This window comes from Halichoeres trimaculatus, unplaced genomic scaffold, assembly GCF_033239565.1.
Source record: "Halichoeres trimaculatus isolate MK-OKI-2021-1 unplaced genomic scaffold, fHalTri1.1 fHalTri1_scaffold_14, whole genome shotgun sequence".
NCBI classification, from domain to species: Eukaryota; Metazoa; Chordata; class Actinopteri; order Labriformes; family Labridae; genus Halichoeres; species Halichoeres trimaculatus.
In genome coordinates this window covers 12,343,037-12,361,495 of record NW_027437192.1, presented here as the reverse complement: position 1 = coordinate 12,361,495, position 18,459 = coordinate 12,343,037, and the positions used below count along the sequence as shown (strand labels likewise).

The 18,459-nt window shown below is 42.2% G+C and overlaps 1 protein-coding gene across 4 annotated transcripts in view; it reads right to left on the bottom strand.

Moving 5' to 3' along the window:
• Window positions 1–8,942: 8,942 nt before the first annotated feature.
• Window positions 8,943–18,459, bottom strand: part of LOC141803459 (RNA-binding motif, single-stranded-interacting protein 3) — a 372,997-nt gene continuing 363,480 nt past the window's right edge. For all 4 annotated transcript variants that reach the window (XM_074687515.1, XM_074687514.1, XM_074687516.1 and 1 more), the window contains one exon: window positions 8,943–17,179. In XM_074687515.1, coding sequence (XP_074543616.1) covers window positions 17,116–17,179 — 64 coding nt within the window. In that variant the 3' untranslated portion in view covers window positions 8,943–17,115. The remainder of the gene's footprint in view (window positions 17,180–18,459) is intronic.

The following is an 18,459-nucleotide window of genomic DNA, read 5'->3' as shown; positions in this document are numbered from 1 at the left end:
ACAGATCCAGCACAAGTTGCCACATTGACTTCTAGGCGCAGCCAGGGTGTCGAGGGGGTCCAGTTTGGTGACCTCAGGATTGGATCACTGCTTTTTGCAGATGATGTGGTCCTGTTGGCTCTAACAAGCCGTGACCTTCAACTCTCTCTGGATCTGTTGGCAGCCCAGTGTGAAGCGGCTGGGATGAGAATCAGCACCTCCAAATCAGAGTCCTTGGTCCTCAGCAGGAAAAGGGTGGAGTGCCCTTTCTGGGTCAGGGACGAGATCCTGCCCCAAGACCGTCTGCACAGGTCTGTTGTGGGGAAGAGGGGGCTGAGCTGGAAGGCAAAGCTCTCTGTTTACCGGTCGATCTTCGTTCCCACTCTCACCTATGGTCATGAGCTTTGGGTAGTGACCGAAAGAACAAGATCGGGAGTACAAGAAGCCCAAATGAGCTTCCTCCGTAGGGTGACCGGGCTCTCCCTGAGAGATAGGGTGAGAAGCTCGGCTATCCGAGAGGAGCTCGGAGTAGAGCTGCTGCTCCTCCGCGTTGAGAGGAGCCAGATGAGGTGGCTGGGGCATCTGATGAGGATGCCTCCCTAGTGAGGTGTTCAGGGCACGTCCCACTGGGAGGAGACCCTGGGGCAGACCCAGGACATGCTGGGAAGACTACATCTCTCGGCTGGCCTGGGAACGTCTCGGGATCCCCCGAGAAGAGCTGGACGAAGTAACTAGGGAGAGGGAAGTCTGGGCTTCCCTGCTTAGGCTGCTGCCCAGCGACCCGACCCCGGATAAGCAGCAGAAGATGAATGGATGCACACCCCAGTACTCCCTATTATGCTCTGTCTGTTTTTTGTACCTGTGCTGATGCTTTCCCCTCTCCTTTTGCTTTGTGTACACATTAAAGAGAGGGGAGGTGTGCTCTCCCTACCTCAGGCTTTTGCATTCCATGAGCATATGGAAGGGCAGGGGAACTTCTAGAACAGAGTGATACCTTCAAATATAACTAATAGCATGACAATTATAAATGATTTTTACATGAGATCTGTCCTGTGACTTATGACCTGTTCACCCCATCAAGTTTTACAAGATGGGAATGATTATTCACAGGTTTAACTCGTATGATTTATCAAAGGAAGGAAAAATAAAAACCAGACGATTCTGCAGCCAAGATTTTCAGGCAGCTAATCTCTGCTTATGGCTCTGCTCAGCTCTGTTTTGTCCTCAGGCCTGACGTGTGGCTCTTTCATGGACAGACAAACACTAATGCAAGGATGAAGTCATTCGTCTATGTGGGCCGGATTAATTTGTAAAAATTAGTTGCACCATAAAATGTAAGCACACTGAGCAAACACTGGCTCATGCACACATAGAAAAGTAAGTACTGAGCATATGGGAGTATTTAGGAGAGTCAGGGCGGCCGTCTGACTACAGCATGTCAAGTTTCTGTGGAGCTGAGCAGACAGTTAGCCTGCTGCAGACATAACATATGTAATGTAGCATAACTCTGCAGAGATTAGAAAACAATCAGCCACTTCAAAGAAACACAAGACTGAATTTTGAGAATGAAAAGAAACGAGAGAAATCTCAGCCTACATAGAACTAGGTGAGTGGGTTTGTGTGAGAGTTTGGACCACTGACCCACAGCACCCATCCCTTTCCTCTTCTATAGAGTCCACACCCTCTTTGCAGCATCTTAGCGTCAGTCATCATCGACCTTTTCACAGGCTGAGGCACAGCACTTGTAATATATTTATAGCCTGGTATTTCCCCTGCTTGTTGCCCTTAACCACCTTCCACTGTTACTCCTCATGCAGAGGGCATGACATTTGCGGTATATGCACTGTTCTCTCAACACACTCTAACAACACGCAGCCTGGTGAGGCTGAAGGGTAATCCAGCTGACAAGCAAACTCACCACCAAGTGGAAACAGGGATAGCATTCAAAGCATTACAGAATGACAGCATATTAGGTAACATGAAAAATGGGGGAAGAGGAAAAAAAAAATCCCATTCAGCACTCAATATTTGTATTTGTATGACAGGCTATCTCACCTTAACGTCCCACTGCTAAGCTAAACTAATCCTGTATGTTTATCACACAGGCTTTGGAAAGAGGTATTGATTTCTTCATTTAACTCTCATCAAGAAACAAAATAAGCACATTTCCCCGAAATGTGGAGCAATCAAAATTTAATTTGATTTTGATACCAGTAAATGTCTCTGGATTATGCAATATTTACTGGAGATTTCACTTGCATCTCCTTAAACCGTTCTCCTTAAGAGACCTCAACGTGCTGAAATCACTCAGATGTTGAGAGCTGTGGGAGAAACCGTTAAGTTTACAACACGACAGTGTCTTTTTTCTTTTTTTAAAGGTCAAGATTAAACTGTAAATCAGTGTGTCGTTTGTTATTTAAAGGGGATGTACTGCTGTTATAACCTTCATGTTTCCCTCCATCATATATTCTCCTCTGGGTCACATCTGGAGAGGCCAGGGTGTTTTGGAGACCTTTGCAGTGGAGGCTGTGTTTTACGACCCCACATGTCGGTAGCTTACATTTGTTCTCATTACAGTCACACAAATCTACGGTGTGGGGCGCAGGGTTAGCCCCTGGAGCATGTGTGGTCTTCTTCTTGTTACAGTGACGACTGTTTATCCCCCTGCACACTGCTGCTGTAGATCACATCCTTGGGCTTGGAGCTATTAGGATCCCACATAGCCCTGAAGATCCAACAGGCCACAGGGAGAGAAGGAAAAAGAGAGACAGATGATGAATCTTCCTTTCTTTACAATATAACTCACTCTTCTCTTCTTCTTGTTTCTCTAACCACTTACTTTCACCACCTCTCTTTTTGTCAGTATTTTTTTATTTCTTAATGCATCCTTCCTCTCTGTTTTATTTTTCTCCCCTTTATTTCCTGTGAAAATGTGTTTCAACACTTCAACTTATCTTTTCACTCTTCTTTAAATTCTCTTTGCGACTAATCTGACCTGCCTCTGCTCTCTCTATACATACTTCCTCACAACCATGACCTCTCGTTTTTGCTCTCCATCTTTACTTGAACCTCTTGAATGCATAAAAACATTACTCATTCCTGATGCACTGGAACGGCTCATTCATTCATAATGATTAGTTTCTCTCCTTCAGCTTTAATATACAATGTGAAGCAGAGCTGGATACATTAAGGGTTATCTAACTATGAAGTTGCGACTGTTATAAATTTCTGTTTGGCTGCTTTATTGGGTACACCTTTAGTGCCAGGTTGTACCCTGTTTTGCCTTCAGGACATATCTACCTCTGAGTAGACCTTCAGTTTCTGAATGCTCAGACCAGCCTGTATGGCATCAACAACCCTGTCAAGTTTAAAGACTCTTAGAGCACGGTCACACTGGCCATCCAAACTGTGCCATGCTTAAGAATGGCACAATTAATTTTTACTTCTTGCAAAAATACTGATATTAGGAGTTAAAATAATGATACTGCATTCGGGGTTTAAGCATCACGATATAATGCCGTATTGATTTTTTTTATATACCTCTACAGCACGAGTGGCTGCTTGTTGCAGCAACTCTCTCTTCATTGTTATTTTTTCATCTTCTTCTGTTTTTGATTATTTTTGTATTTGGAGTCTTTACTTTTTATGTCTCATTTGTTAGCCATTGACACCAAACTGGTTGCGTTTGCAGTGGTGTTTTTACCATTTTTGATCCTGTGTTTGTCTGGAGACCCTGTAACCATAGTGGCATTGTTTACACACAAACTTTCACCTAATTGCAGCCTGTAGCATGTTGATGCTAACCAGTGCTGGGGCTGGTGTTCTCTGCAAACTGAGAAGAAGGAGGCGAGGAAGACGGCAATGACTTGTCGCTCTATCCATTGTCATGGGAAATGAAAGATCCATCTCCAGTAAGATGGCCGAGCTAGCTGCGCTAACCTTGCACCAGAGGGAATACCAGAGAGCAGAGTAGCATCATGTTATTCCCAGATATATTTACCTCTAATATCATAAGGACAGAGCGAAGAGTTAGAGTTATGCTACAACAAGTTAAACAGTTAAAATACATTGTTCTATGCAGCTCACAGAGATAGGAGTGTAGGAACATACACACACACACACACACGCACACACACACACACACACACACACACACACACACACACACACACACACACACACACACACACACACACACACACACACACACACAGAGTTAAAAGTATTCTTATTGTTGTCTTTTATGATCTCAGCTTTAGGGGGAGGGAGGGTAAAGGTCAGCACTTGTGTCCGGCCTCTAAGGAAGCTCCTGTCTAAACATGTTCATATTCTCACACACACACACACACACACACACACACACACACACACACACACACACACACACACACACACACACACACACACACACACACACACACACACAGATTGTGATTGTTATCTGAGCTCAGATAAAAGTTTCTGATTTTAATGATAAAAAAGTTACTTCTCAGTTTACTGTTAATGAATCATTCCTCACTAAAGTTACCACTTGACGCTTTTTTGTGATCATGAGAATTGAAAGTTATTCCATTCCCATCCTCAGCAGTAAGGCGGTTCGAGGAAACAGCTGCTTTCCTCAAATGGGATCACTCACTGTGGTTTACCTTGAAGTATCACTTTAGGTCATTTTGGGATCATTATTGGAATCATCTTGGTAATAACGACAGACCAAAGCAGACTGATTCAAAACATGCCAAGATTTCCATTATATCAAAATCTGAAGTTTGAAACTACAACACTTGAATGACTGAGTGTAACACTGAGTTTTACAAACAGCCTGTTTCCAGTCAAACCAATGTGTCAGACAGGGAAAATTACAGGAAGTGGTATATTGTTATAAAAGCTATGAGCTGCTTTCTTCACATCCTCTATTAGCACCTATTGTCACCCTCATATTGAGAGCAGAGCTGGGCCTCTGGCAAACACCCGCTGAGGTGCCACCTGGGGAACAATTCCTTCTGAGCAGCCCCCTGGATCTCCGGGGACACAATTGTTACACTAATGTCATTGTAAACTTCAATAGGCTCCGGCGCGTTCCCAATTCCTGCGACACAATGATAGTAATTCATCATGGGAATATTGAAACGGAGCTGCTGTCTGACTAAATGTGCCACAGGAGCTCCATTGTAGATTTAGGGCGAGACGTTTGTGTTTTTCATTTGTTCTGCCAACGGCTTACAGAGCACGTTTGGTGAAGATGTTCACACCTTTTTATCACTGCATGAGGGAGACGGAGTTTGAAAAGGCTTTTAATGCAGATGGAAGTCTGTCCTCACACAGATTTAAAGCTGCATTACAGTTTTTGGCCACTTGGAGGCAGAACTCCTGCAGTAAGCTTAAAATCACATGCCAAGTTTGCTAAAGAAAGCAAACGCTCTGCCTTTTCTAGACAACCAACAAACAAAGATCAATGTTTGGACTTAACTGGAGATTTGTTTCTAGTGAGTTCATAAAAAGTACAATATTTACTCTTCTGTGGTAAAAATTTCACTATGTAGTGGCTAAGCTCTATTGTTGACAACAGCTTTTGTTGCTGACTATGTCTGTCTGGTATTTAGAGTGAGTCAGGTGCAATGCTATGTGTTTATCCAAGTCTTTTTTTGTTGAGACAGTCTGCTGAGCAGTGCAAGTGAACCAGAACAATAAAGTAATGACCACTGAACCAAAACAATGAGCTCATAGAAGCTTAAACTTGCTCTGAAAGCAAAGACAAGTGAAGTCACAGGCAACATGTTCCTCTTGGATTGTCACTATGAAAGACCACTGTTATACTGCTAACAAGTCATCTCATATAAACAAGAAAATAGCTTTTATTTAGCAATATAAAAATCTCAGTCACAAACGTCACCATCAACCAAGTGTTCAATGAAGACCACTTTATTTGAAAGGCAAACCCAACCATGCACCTGAAATGTTCCCTGTTGTATATATATGTGTGTATATATATATATATATATATATATATATATATATATATATATATATATATATATATATATATATATATATATATCTTTGTTTCAGAGAAAATTGTGAGGAGAAATGCAGCTGCTGTCTTGTGGTAAATGACTATTCTTTCGGCCAATCAATGGTCTGCAGTGTTGTAGCTCCACCTTCCAAGATCAGATCGGTTTAGTCTGGCATCTCTATGGAAGGTTACCAAAAAGTGGGACAGCTTGTATCTGTTATTTGGGTGTCTGTCCAGGGATTAGTCTTAGGAAATGCCATAAAACGCATGCCATGCTGACACGAACCGCACTGAACCGCTTAGTGGAAATGGGGCTTTAAAAGCTCCCTGCTACTTAAACCCCCCTCCCTCTGATTGGCCAGCTCTCTGGAGGGCAGAGCTTTTAGCAGACCTTGGTGTTTGAGGCCCTTCCCCACAATGTGTCATGAACCAATTTAGAGATCCTAACACGATGACCTCATTGTATCAGCAAGTCTTGTGAAGATCACCTGCTATGTTTGAGAAGTGATCATTTTGAGCGGTTTGCAGATTCAGGGGTTTCTACAACATTTGAATATGTAGCAGTTTGACAATCTGCACACATTTAAAATGGACACCCAGGGATGCAACTTTGTATCCATGTTTGAAATAAGGGAGAGCACAATAACCCTCCTTAAATACTTGAAAATATGAAAATCTGGAGGGTGTATGAACCAGGAATCATTTTCTGACTCTACGTGTTTCTGGCTGATTTGTGAAGTTGCTGTAATCCAACACCTCAGGGGTTTAATTTTAAAGCAGTCTTGTTATAGTGATAGGATCGATGACCAAAACAACCAAATTAAGACCCCAGTGGAAATCAAGGTGAATCTTATGAAAATAATTTTGACATGTTCAGATTGAAGACATGGTGCATATTTCAGTCTAATAGCTCTACATGTATAATTATGATTTGTGCATGTCCTGACTAATGACTTGCCCACGTTTAGCTGCTTGTAATGAGGTTTAGCCGCCTAATGTTGCATTCACATATCACTAGATTAAGCGAATAATGAATTCCCCCTCAAAACAGGCCAAACCCCTCATGGGCATCATTTAGACTTGAGCTCAGCAGTGCTCATCCCCCCTTCGGTTAATTACGCCTCTCTCTTAGTGAAGTGTAAGCTAATAAGGGAGCACCAGGTGTGTTTGAAGATGCTGACATTCACAGATTCTTGATTGGATGCAGACCGTCAGCCTGGACTGCACCTGGAAGCTCTGGGTTGTTTGAGGTCCCCGGACCAATCAAATTCAATTTCAGTAAATCCTGTGTTTGGATTGTTTTGTACAAAAAAAAAATCAATCGTGTTCAACAAGCTGGAACCTGAAGCCTGGTCACCCCTGGAGGTCTGAGTAGATCATTTCTTGTCAGCAGAATTGAAGTAAGGGAACAAGCTAATTACTGATGTTTTCTTTGAACCATATGAGTCATTTTTAAAGGGCTGGAAAATATGAAATGTGGCCTAATGTTGAAAAATGCAAAGAAAAAACGGTCTGATAAAAGTGTCCATCAAATATTTATTGTTTACTTTAGCTGTGTCTTCAACCCAAACCATTTCCTGCAGTATTTATTGTCCCGTACAGACAGCTTTAAGCATGAATAATTCACTCTCTATTCAGGTCTGTGCCTTTGAATTGTCACAAGATTCATCTATTTGGTGTATTTAGTATAATTCATAGTTGTCACAGTGATGCTCCTGCCAAGATGTGCCATCAGCTTCCTTTTAAAATCAAATCCTGCATCCACGAGTCCTCAAAATGCACGTTTATCCATCATGAATGCTCATCACTCTCAGTATTTGAAGGATGCACATTCAGAATTTTCTTTCCTAATCTTAATTCTTAATCTGTGCTCGATGGAAAGCCTGGTTGCTTTGTCATATTGAGATTCACCACGTGGAGATGTCCTTGATCTTTTTTGCAGTGGTGGTGCATGTGTGCGTGTGGAGAGGTTCTCCCCTCCTCTGTGAAATAAACACACCAGATAACATCTGTGTTGGTATGCTGCACCCTTGTGGTGCTTGGCTGCTACATCTCTATAAGTCCAGATAAGGAGGGCTGCTTGGCTCCGAGGGTGTGAGATTGAATCTGTGGCATTTCACTTGATAAAGAATCCCGACTGTATTTTCCCAGATTTAGTTTTTGGAGGAGAAAACCACAGCACCACAGAGAAGTCTCTTAAGGCAGGAAAGTGTTTGAAATCGCTGTAAATGCAGCACACGGACCGATATCTCTGGAAGTACTTTGGTACCTTGAGGCAAAAATGGAAGCTACCTGAGAGCATATCCATCTCATCCAAGCAGTCATTGTTCTCTATTAGGATGTCCTTTGTCTCAGTGCTGGCCTTGTTGCCTTGATCTTGCAGGGATGTCTCAGGTGCTGGAAACTTGGCGGCCATGCAGTCGTTGGTATTGACAGAACAGGCGTCCCTGGGAGGTGACAAGGACAGCGATTGATTGGACCTAAATGAGAGTGAAGAGGGAGATTGATTGCCATTGATCCACTCCTTCCTCCAACGGGCTCCTCCATCTTTGATTATGACCACTTTACGCCCAATCAAGTGTGTGTGAGGTGTGATGGTGGGAAATCCCACGGAGAGGTATTAGCTCCATTTGTGAAGGCTGTAATTATGGGAGGAAGTGAGAGCGCAAGGTCAAGCGCAGCAGGTGCCATCAGGCGGGATGATAATGATCGGGCTTCCTCCTGCTTCCTGCTGCAATTTAGTCATATAGATAATAGGCTATGTGGAGGATGGTGTGTCTGTGTGTGTCTGTGTGTGTGTGTGTTCTGCAGAGGATGTTTGCTGCATAATAAATGCTTCCATGATAATGTCTCCAGGACATGCAGGGAAAAACAGCTCCTTGTGATGAAATACAATCATTCAGGATGCAGATTAAAGCACGACAGCGCATCCTTGCTGGGTTTTTTTTTCCACATTTTTTTATTGAAAGCTTCATCAGAGAGAGAGAGAGAAAAAAACGTAACAACTCATAAAACCCAAGTCAAATCCTAACATCCACAGATGTACAGAGAGTTTCTCAAAGATCACACACACTGAGCAGCGTGTGCGAGGCGTGACCATGTCCTCCTCGGCGCTGAAACAAAGAAAATCACAAAACAAAGATAGAGAGAACTCAAATCAAAAGAAATTAAAAACCGCTCTGCTGTCCGAATAAATAGCTCGTCTGATTCCTACGCCCAACACACTTTCTGTGCCGGCTTCTCTAAACAATTTGGTCGGCCATTTTCCTAGTGATTGTTGGATTTTGAGTTTCTCAGGGAGCTGTGTGAACTCCTGGCAGGGTGTGCTGGCTGGCTGCGCTCCTGGGGTTGTGTGGCCAATCGATAGCTCTCATCAAAGGTGGACCGAAGCATCAATTAAAAAGCATGGGGGCCTTACTCTTGTAGGGGGTAGTTTGAGCAATTTTCCCACTGCATTATGTGTGTGGAGAGGGTATGAGTGTGAAAGTGTGTGTGTGCTAGTCTGTGATGAGTTATTGAGCCTGGGTTCTCCTTTTGCACTCAGTGGGAGACGGGCTGTGAGAGTTACTCTGAACCGCTGTTTCCCTAACACACAGGGATCAATGCGGACTAGTTCAGAGGGATAAATCAGCCAACAGCCGGGTATGACATGCTACGATGAGTAATGAGTTTCCTCCTCTGACAGGAGGGGAGCTTTACTACATTGATGACTTCTGGTTAAGGTCAGATTCAGATACGGCAGCAGTAGCTGTGAGAGACGGAGAGTCGGGACGGAGCGAGGAAGCAGTTTTGAAAAAGGCAGTGAAGTGAGCACCTTGCCTTCTCAACTGACCCCAGAGGAATACAGGTATGTAAAATCTTAAGGTGTGTGTTCACCAGGTGTCTCAAAGGTTTTAAGCTCAAGAAAACCTGAGTGTGTTTTCCTACAAGGTCTGAATGTACAGCAATCCTCCCTTTTTCTGCTTTAAGTGGTAGAATAAGAAAATCAAAGCATCTCAAAGGCTTTCTTTGGGCACCAGATGAGTGTGATTCACAGTATTTTGTAACTCGAATTCTCAAATTAAACAGCAAACCTCACAAAAATGCACTTGTCATTACTCTAAATATCAATCACATGATTGCATAAACTTTTTCGGCACTATAACAACAATATGTCCTCGATTTCAACTCAGCAGTTTGAACAACATACCAACATGGACCTACATGTTTAACCAGCTAGCTTTTACAAAATGGACCAAACTCCCATGGCAGCCATTTTCTTGTGATGTCACACTTACAGAGAGAAGCTGAACAATTGTTATCAGGTCTATGTTAGCCGTAAAGGAAACTCTAACTGCTTCCTGAGTGGTGAATAGCAGCACAAAGACAATAAACAATGACTAGCCAACATCATAACACAGCTAAGGATAGCATACCTAGCCACTTCTTTGTCTACAAATATGTCTAAAAATCACCTGTACAATTGGAAAGATGAGCCAACAACACAAGCAAAATGACTGTGCTGACTTCTTTGGAAGCACTAACGTATGTAACACTTTCTATGTTTACTTCTTGTTAGCTAGCTAGCTAGCTTATCTAAGTACTGTTTAGACAGATTTCATTACAAAGGAGTTAAAAAGTGACCTTGTTATACTTTTAGTCACACTGGCAGCAACTTAAGCATTTTAATTAAAGTTGCCAGTTAACAAGGTCACTTTTTAACCTGCAACACCTTACTCATTAAGGGTATTAGCCTCAATTTGTTAGCAGGATGAGAGAGTTTATTTGTGTATCAGCTTTTTCTTTTATACAAATCAACACACAAAGAAAATACTTTGCCAAGATTCTAAAAGAAGATCAAGTAACAGTACTCAAACACAGTTTTGTTTGCTAGCTAACAGGAAGTAAAATCTGACATTAACTTTGACGCTAGTGCTACTAAAATAGTAGCCATGAAATAATTTGTTTGCTTGTACCTTTCACCTTTTTAAACATTAAACAAGAAGCAGCTGCATGCTAATGTTGGCTGTGTTCCAATGCTAGCTAATAGGGTAGCTGTATCTTTCCTGACTTTAACCTCAGATGTCTTTGTGGCTGCTTATTAATCTAGGAGTAATGAAATTTGTCTAACTGTCTCTTTATATGACCAACAACGCAGATCATAGGAGTAAGAGATAACATTTGAGCGATGTCTGAGTGTGACATCACAAGAGGCTGGTCGCCTTGGTCCATGCTCCATTCCAGCTTATTCATTTTGGGTTGAGGGCAACTTGATTCCCCGAGAGCAGGTGCGATATAAACACTTTGGATACATTCCAGGTGTCTTTGGTCGCATCCTTATTTCCTTCACTTATTTCTTGCGTATTTGTCAAGTTCTCTAGATGTTTAGCAAGATGCAGGGAAACCCAGCAATGGCTGAGAGCACGAGGAAACAGATGCAGCCTTAAAACAGAAGGCAGGAGTAGAACTGGTGTAAGTAAATGGATCAAAGTGACACTGAGCGCTTAAAAAGATGGAAAATGATGAGCCAATGTGCAGAATAGGCAATAGAGAAAAAGAATCCACCTTGGTGTGATGGTGTGGTAAAGAAAGAGTGTGTGTTGCAAATTAGTGATGGGTCAAGCGGGTCAACTCCTCTGTTTCTGTAAAGGTGGCGGAGAAGAAACTCCAGGCCTTCACTACATTTGCCCGGCAACAGGAGCTAATGATTCCCCTTCTCTTTCTCTCTTTCTTCCTCTCACACACTCTTCCTCTCTCGGTGAAGCTGCTTTGTGCTGACACATGAGCTGACTGGAAGCTGCTGCAGCCTCCTTAAAATTGCAGGCATGCCATCTGTACACTTGCACAAATGTATTGGTATTCTGAAAAGGTACACTAAGCCGTTGTGCTATAAGAGAAAGCAGTTCTGTGTTTGTTCGCTGCCAATCTTTACAGATCTTGAAATAGTGGTTAACCAAAAGTAACAACTGCCTTAAAAACCTTGATTTCCTGTTATCTTAAGCAGGAAACTGGGGCTAATGGTCATTGTGGTGTGTTACTTTCTTATATAACCTCTCAGCTGTTTGTAACTCAATGTCAATAATGCCATTTAAATTGAATCTCAAGCCATTTATTATGACACTGTACTCTCTGATGTGCAGCTCCTGTGTTATGATCCTTATTATCTTTCAAAATTGTCTTCTTCACTCTATAAAACAGCAGCTGTAAAAGTCTAGCAAACTCTGTAAAAGTGACGTTGAGTCATAACTTAAAAAAAACAAAAACAAAGTTGAACTTTGGAAAGAACAACTCACACACACACACAGGCACACACATACTAGCTTAAAACTGGTTGAGTTAAAGTTCAGCAGCTCTGTTGTTTAATTATGACGCTTGAAATGATTCAGAGATGGAATACAGTGAGTTCAAACAGATGAGCAAAGAGCAGGGAGCTTTAAAAGCTAGCATTTGTCAGTTGTTAAAGACAGTAATGCGGCAGAGAGTCGTTCAGTGAAAGATAAGAGTGAATCCCTGCCTGGAGGAAAGTGAAAGCAGATGTTGAGTGGCAGATGAGATGAAATAGAAATGGCAGGTGTTGATTTGATTGGATGATGAGCAGCTGAGCAGTCGCTGAGAGACAGTTTGACTGACACACGGCCTTCTGACCTCAGTGGAGAGGAATGTGGAGCTTTGTGTGACTGAAGGGAAAGAAACACATGTATGGCTTTAACTTTAAGATCAGGAGTCTGCATGCCTCTTTCTTTTTCTTTCAAGGCCAGAAGATCAACAGTGGCCAAATCAGCTTCCTCTGTAGCACCAAGGAGTGGCTTTGATATTGTTATTTTAGCATCATCACCCAAGCTCTCCTGTGTGCTTATTTTCACTCATCATCAAGCTTCATTTAAAGGCACTCAACGTACGTTTTGATTGTTAGACACAAGCATCCCCACACATGATGACATAGCTTGCCTGTAATGTGCACAAAACGCCGTCATGTCCCCCGGAAAGCGTCGGACTTCGGATTTGAACAAGTCACATGAACTGCCAGAGCTCAATAGCAATTGTCACCAAACAAAAAGCTCCCTCTCCGTCTGGAAGAAAGGGGTCTTTTGAGGGACACTGGAGTGGATCCTATTGCCCCGGAGGGAGACAAATTGGGCCCGTCAAGCCTCATTGCGAGAGTGACTGAAATTGGTTTGTGGTTCTGCTTCTGCACCACCCAATAAAGAGGAGAAACCTCTGAGAGAGGGAAGGAGAGAATGAGGGAAAATGAGAGCAAAAAAAGAGCCAGACTCGGCCATGGCACATTAATGGTGCCAGTGAAGCGGGAGAGAAAAAAAAAAAAGAGGTCTTTTTTAGCGCTGTAGCATCACAGTGGAGCTACACGGACAGACATGGGCGAGCAGAGCAGACACACAAAGGCTGCTCCAGTGGGGGGAAGAGATGGCTGCTGTCCCAAAGGCAATTTCTTTGGGGACAATCCTCAGGGATGAAATCACTGAAAGCCTCCGCAGCTCTGGGATGGAAAGACGGGATAAGAAGAGACGGGGTTGTTTGTGCAACAAATTGGGACATCCAGGAGTGTAACTGACACTCAGCAGCCGGGCTGAAGAAAGAGCTGCCATCAGCGTCTTGTTATGGCTGCTGAGGAGTCTGGTTAGCTCTCACAGGTGTGCTGATCTTCCCTGTTTGTGATGGCCAAATGATTAGAGGGATGTTCAAGACAGGGAGTTCTTTTGTACCCTTTAAACACTTCGCCTGTTTCTTGTTGGTGTAACAAAGTGATGGTGGTCTCACATTCAACAGATCGAACAACAAAAGGGGGAAAAAAAGAGTCCTGGTGGCTTTTTGGTGGGTTTAAAAGTTTTCGTTTTTATGGTAATTTCCTGTATTACCTGTTGTTTACCAGTAAATCCAAAGAAAAGACTCAATTTCATAGTGGCTCCAAGTACAATTCTGAGTAACTTTTTCCCAACTATGTGCTAAACCTCCATTTCTTACAATGGCCACTGAAAAGCTGATGGTGTCAGTTTCTTGTCAAGTCTACAATAGTACACCATTATAGTTATCTCATAAAAAGTAGTCTGATTACAACACAATTATCGGCGAGACTGCCTGTAAATGTCAGGTGGCTGACAAAACAACTTGTTTCATAAAATTAACATAAACAACACCTTCAAATTTATTGTAGAATTCCATCACTGTTTTCTATGTTATCAAGGGTGGACTGGGCCGGGGATACCAGGGATTTCCCTGGTGGGCCAATGGGCCGGGGCCGCAACATGAGAAAGAGGGGGCTGGCGGATCAAGCTGTGGCAAGCTACCCACACCCGGTAGCCAGTGCTACCGGGTGTGGGGCGGGGGCAGCTGGTCTACCAATATGGCCCATTGTTGTGGGCCGGACAGGGTCAAAGTCTCGGGCTGTTTTTCAGTCCGAGTCCGCCACTGTATGTTATGATGCAGAATGCCTCAAATCTGCATTTCTCCCAATGGCCAGCAGGGGGTTATATTCAATATGTTGTAAAAGTTAAATTAAAGACACAGAAATGGGAGAATGGTTTGTCTTCTCAGGTGATTTCTGACCTCAGTTCATATTTTTCTGATGAGTTCCTAGTCTTAATTTTGTTCCATAACTTTTCCTCAACACAGCACAAGGAATAAATGGTAACTTATGGCTTACATTGCAAGGTTTGCTCAGGGCGTGGCTGCCCTCGATTGATAATTATTGCCAACTGTCACCAACAAAAGGATGCAGCATTGATATCAAGTTTGTTGTCATGGGTCATAAACAGACATGACAACAACCAAATGCAGAAGTGAGCCTACAACATAGCAACTATCAACGTCATGTCCAATTTGCGTTTCAGTCAATTACAGCATGACCCGGCCCATACATGTTGTCAGAAAAAATGCATTCTTTGTGCTGTTAGGGGTGATTTTGTTGCCTCCAACAGGTCAAGGCTAGCTTTTTCCCTTTGGTTCCAGTCTTTGTGCTAAGCTAAGCTAACAAGCAGCTAGTGGTTAGCTTATGCCAGTCTTGTTATGTGCCGAAGAGCTTATGCAATCACTGATTTCTTTCATTTTAGACAACCACTCACCTGCAGCAAACAACACCCATCTGATAATCCTGGAAAGTAAAAACCCAAAGAACAGACCTTGATTTGACGCAGTTTCTGTAAAAGTCATACGATAGCTGGGAAATTCCTACTTTAACAGTGAAGATCAGTTAGCTAAAAAGTCTCTCTAGCAGTCATAGTGAAATTGAGAAGATGAGGAGATTGAGGACAAGATCAACAAAAAGAGAACACAGCTGGAAGTGATGTATGAACCACCACGGAGCGTAGCGAGCAGCATTCCCAAAAAGTTTTCCCTGCAGCATCTGAGAGAGAGGTGGAATGCAACCGCGGAAGGATTGGAAAAATTGATGAGACATTTAAGAAACGTAAAGACAACAACAAAAAAAAAAAGTGAAGAAGAAAGGCTTCCTGTAGGACTGCCACTGGTTGAGTCACACTTGAAATACTGTTTGTTGTTGTGTGTGTTTATGAGCTTGTACAGTTTGTGTGTGCACACAGAGGTATGTGTGAGTGTGTTTGTGTGTGAGTTTCATAGCTTGGACAACTGTGGAAAAAGAAGCTTAAAGCCCGGTGAGAAAAAAAAATAAAGATGTCAAGAAGGATAGTAAGGACTGGTCCGGCCATCAACGTCAAATAAAAAACAACGACAACAGCAACATCAACAACAACAATATCAACATTAACATCATCAACAACAACAACATCAACAACAACAAAATCAAACTGAAAAATGAAAAGGAAAAACAAAATAAAACAAAACAAAAACTCTGGTTCAGAGTGTCTCTTCATCTTTGGTATAAAAATGGCCATCCATGGGCTGCATTTGATCCACAACTAGGAAAGACTACAGAAATTGTCAACAATTTCTTCTATTGCTTTGCACTGATTGGTTTAAACCGTAAGCTCCTACTGAATCTACTGTTTTTATTTCACTGCCAGAATTTTTTCCATGATTTTTTTCTTTTTTTTGGTTCATTTTCTCATTTTTTCTTCTTTTTTTGTCGCTTCTTTTTCGCAGTGTGACAAGCAAAGCGGGCTAAAAACATCTTAAAGCTCATAAAAAAGGTAAAATGTGGCAGATAAAAAGCACTAATGTCATCGACAGCAACTCTTTTTTTTGCCATGTAAAATCATAATCATGAGAATAAAAAACAAGTTCAGCATTTTGCAACAGACTGCATCCACAATGCAGCATGTTTTCTTATGTTTTCATGTTTTTCCTCACGGTGAAAAAAATCTCTTCAAAGCTTTTTTCTCCCTCCCACCCAACCCCACCCTGAACCCCTCCATGAGTCTTTTTCCCCAAACAGACATTTTGTTTTTCTTCTGACACTTAGTTACCTCTGACATAATAATTATCAAAGTTTTCTTCTAATGAAGAAACAAAAAAAAGCTCTTCTCTATTAAATCTGTACAGCTTATGTGATAGATTCTTTTTTCCTCTGTAGAACAACTCATCCAGTGTCTTGTACCCTCTGGGGGGTCCAAGAGACTGACTTTGTTTGCTTTTTATCCTAACCAGACGTCAGACTTTAACTCTGTAAAAAGTTTCTGGCGCCCTTCAAATTAAGGCCATGAAGATTCAAGAAAGAAAAAAAACACTTTGTTTTTGAATATATCTAGAAAACTAAAATTTAACACTAGAACATAAAAAAGAGTGAAAAGAAATTGTAGCTTAATATCTGAGGAAGACAATCTCTGTGTGTATCTCAAACTTGACTCCTCTTTTCTAATTACAAAATAAACTTCATCGCCTACCTGCGCATTCAACCTTTTTTTTTTTGTCAGTTTTACTCATTTTTCATCTTTTTTTTTTCTTTTTTAATTAGTTGAGATTTTTCTTTGAGAAACTTTTCAAGCTTCAGCCCAGCCCTTCGGCAGGTTCCCAGACAAAACAATTTCACTTCTTTGCACTGTGCCCAGCAATTTTCCCCATCTCCCTTCTCAGCACTCTTTACCTCCTTCTTGCTTTTGTTTTTCTTTTCTTTTTTTTTATTCTCGTAGGCCAGGTAGGAAATGAAAAAAGTGTCTCTTTTTTGGTGCCTGGGCAATCTGGAAGCAATCTCTCTTTCTTCTCTCTTTTCCTCACATTCACAGTGCAGCCACCTTCTGTCTCAAGGCAACGCTGTCACAGGAACATTCGCTCAGGCCGTTGCTATCTGATAAAACGGGAGGAAGCACAGAGAGAGAGTGGGGGAAAGGGGGGAGAAGGAGAGAAAAGGGGGGAGAGGGGTGTGGTGCAGTTGTAATCAAAGAGCAGTATTACAAACGTAGAAAAAAGGCAACAGAGCTGACAGCTGACAGCTCTGTCAGACATTTGAAACAGAAATGAAGCTCTTTGAGCAGCTCTGATCGGGTCAGAGAAGCAAAAAGTGCTGCCAACTTGACAAGCAAATGACAACAACAGCCATGATAATTTAAGTCTTCTAATAAAGGTGTCACTGTTTTCTAATATTTTTGTTTTGTTTCATTTTTAGAAACTTTTATTTTTTCCTGTGTTGCTTTAACAAGAATATTTGTCAAAGACAAGTCCCTTGAAAATTGATAACTTCTATTACTGAAAGGTCCCATATTATGCAAAAATCACTTTATAAAGTCTTTTAGTGAAATTTGGGGGTCTTTAGCTTTCCTCCCAGCCCACAAAAGGTGATATTAAGTGACAAAACCTGCACTTAGTAGTGTTTGTGAATGTAAAATCCTAGTCTAAAACGAGCTGTTTGGAATTTGGGGATTTGCCGACGTCAGCGATTTCTTTTTTTTGACCAATCAGGAGCAAGACTGACCTGATTGGTCCACCAAAGCAGAAACCCCTGCACCCCATCCACACTGCTGGAGTTGAAGGGCCATCACTGCTCTGTTTTTGGCTGTAAACAGCCACACAGTTCCATTCACAAGCTTCCCATCTCGGGAGGAGACAAGACTAAGTGTCTAGAGTTCATTTATCAAGGAAATGTGCCAGCTACACTCAGAAAACTGTGCATGTGTGTGCTAGTCACTCCACGGCCAGCTGCTTTTCAAACTTTGGACAGTACAACAGAGGGCTAGCAAATAGACTGGTCCTGAATCCAGGCGCGTTACTATCCATTCGCCAACAAACCTTGGACCCTGAAAATGTGAGTATTTTAAATGCTGTGTGCTGTGGAGCAGATGTAAGAGCTTTTCCTTAGTGTCCCCTCTGTCTCTGTGTTAGCTTCAGGATGCTAACTTTAGCTGTGGTTAGCCTGTTATTTTAGCCTGTAATGTCACAGTAAACGAGCTTCGGTGTTTTCTAAACATTGTGCACTCGAAGCTCGTGGCACCGCTTTCAGTGACACGAAAGAGCGGGGCGGTATCAGTGGTGGATCATTTACATATGAAGGTCACGCCCACTAAATCAGACCGTTCTGAACAGAGGGGCTATGAGAGCCTGGAAACAATGCTGCTGTGCTTGATTTA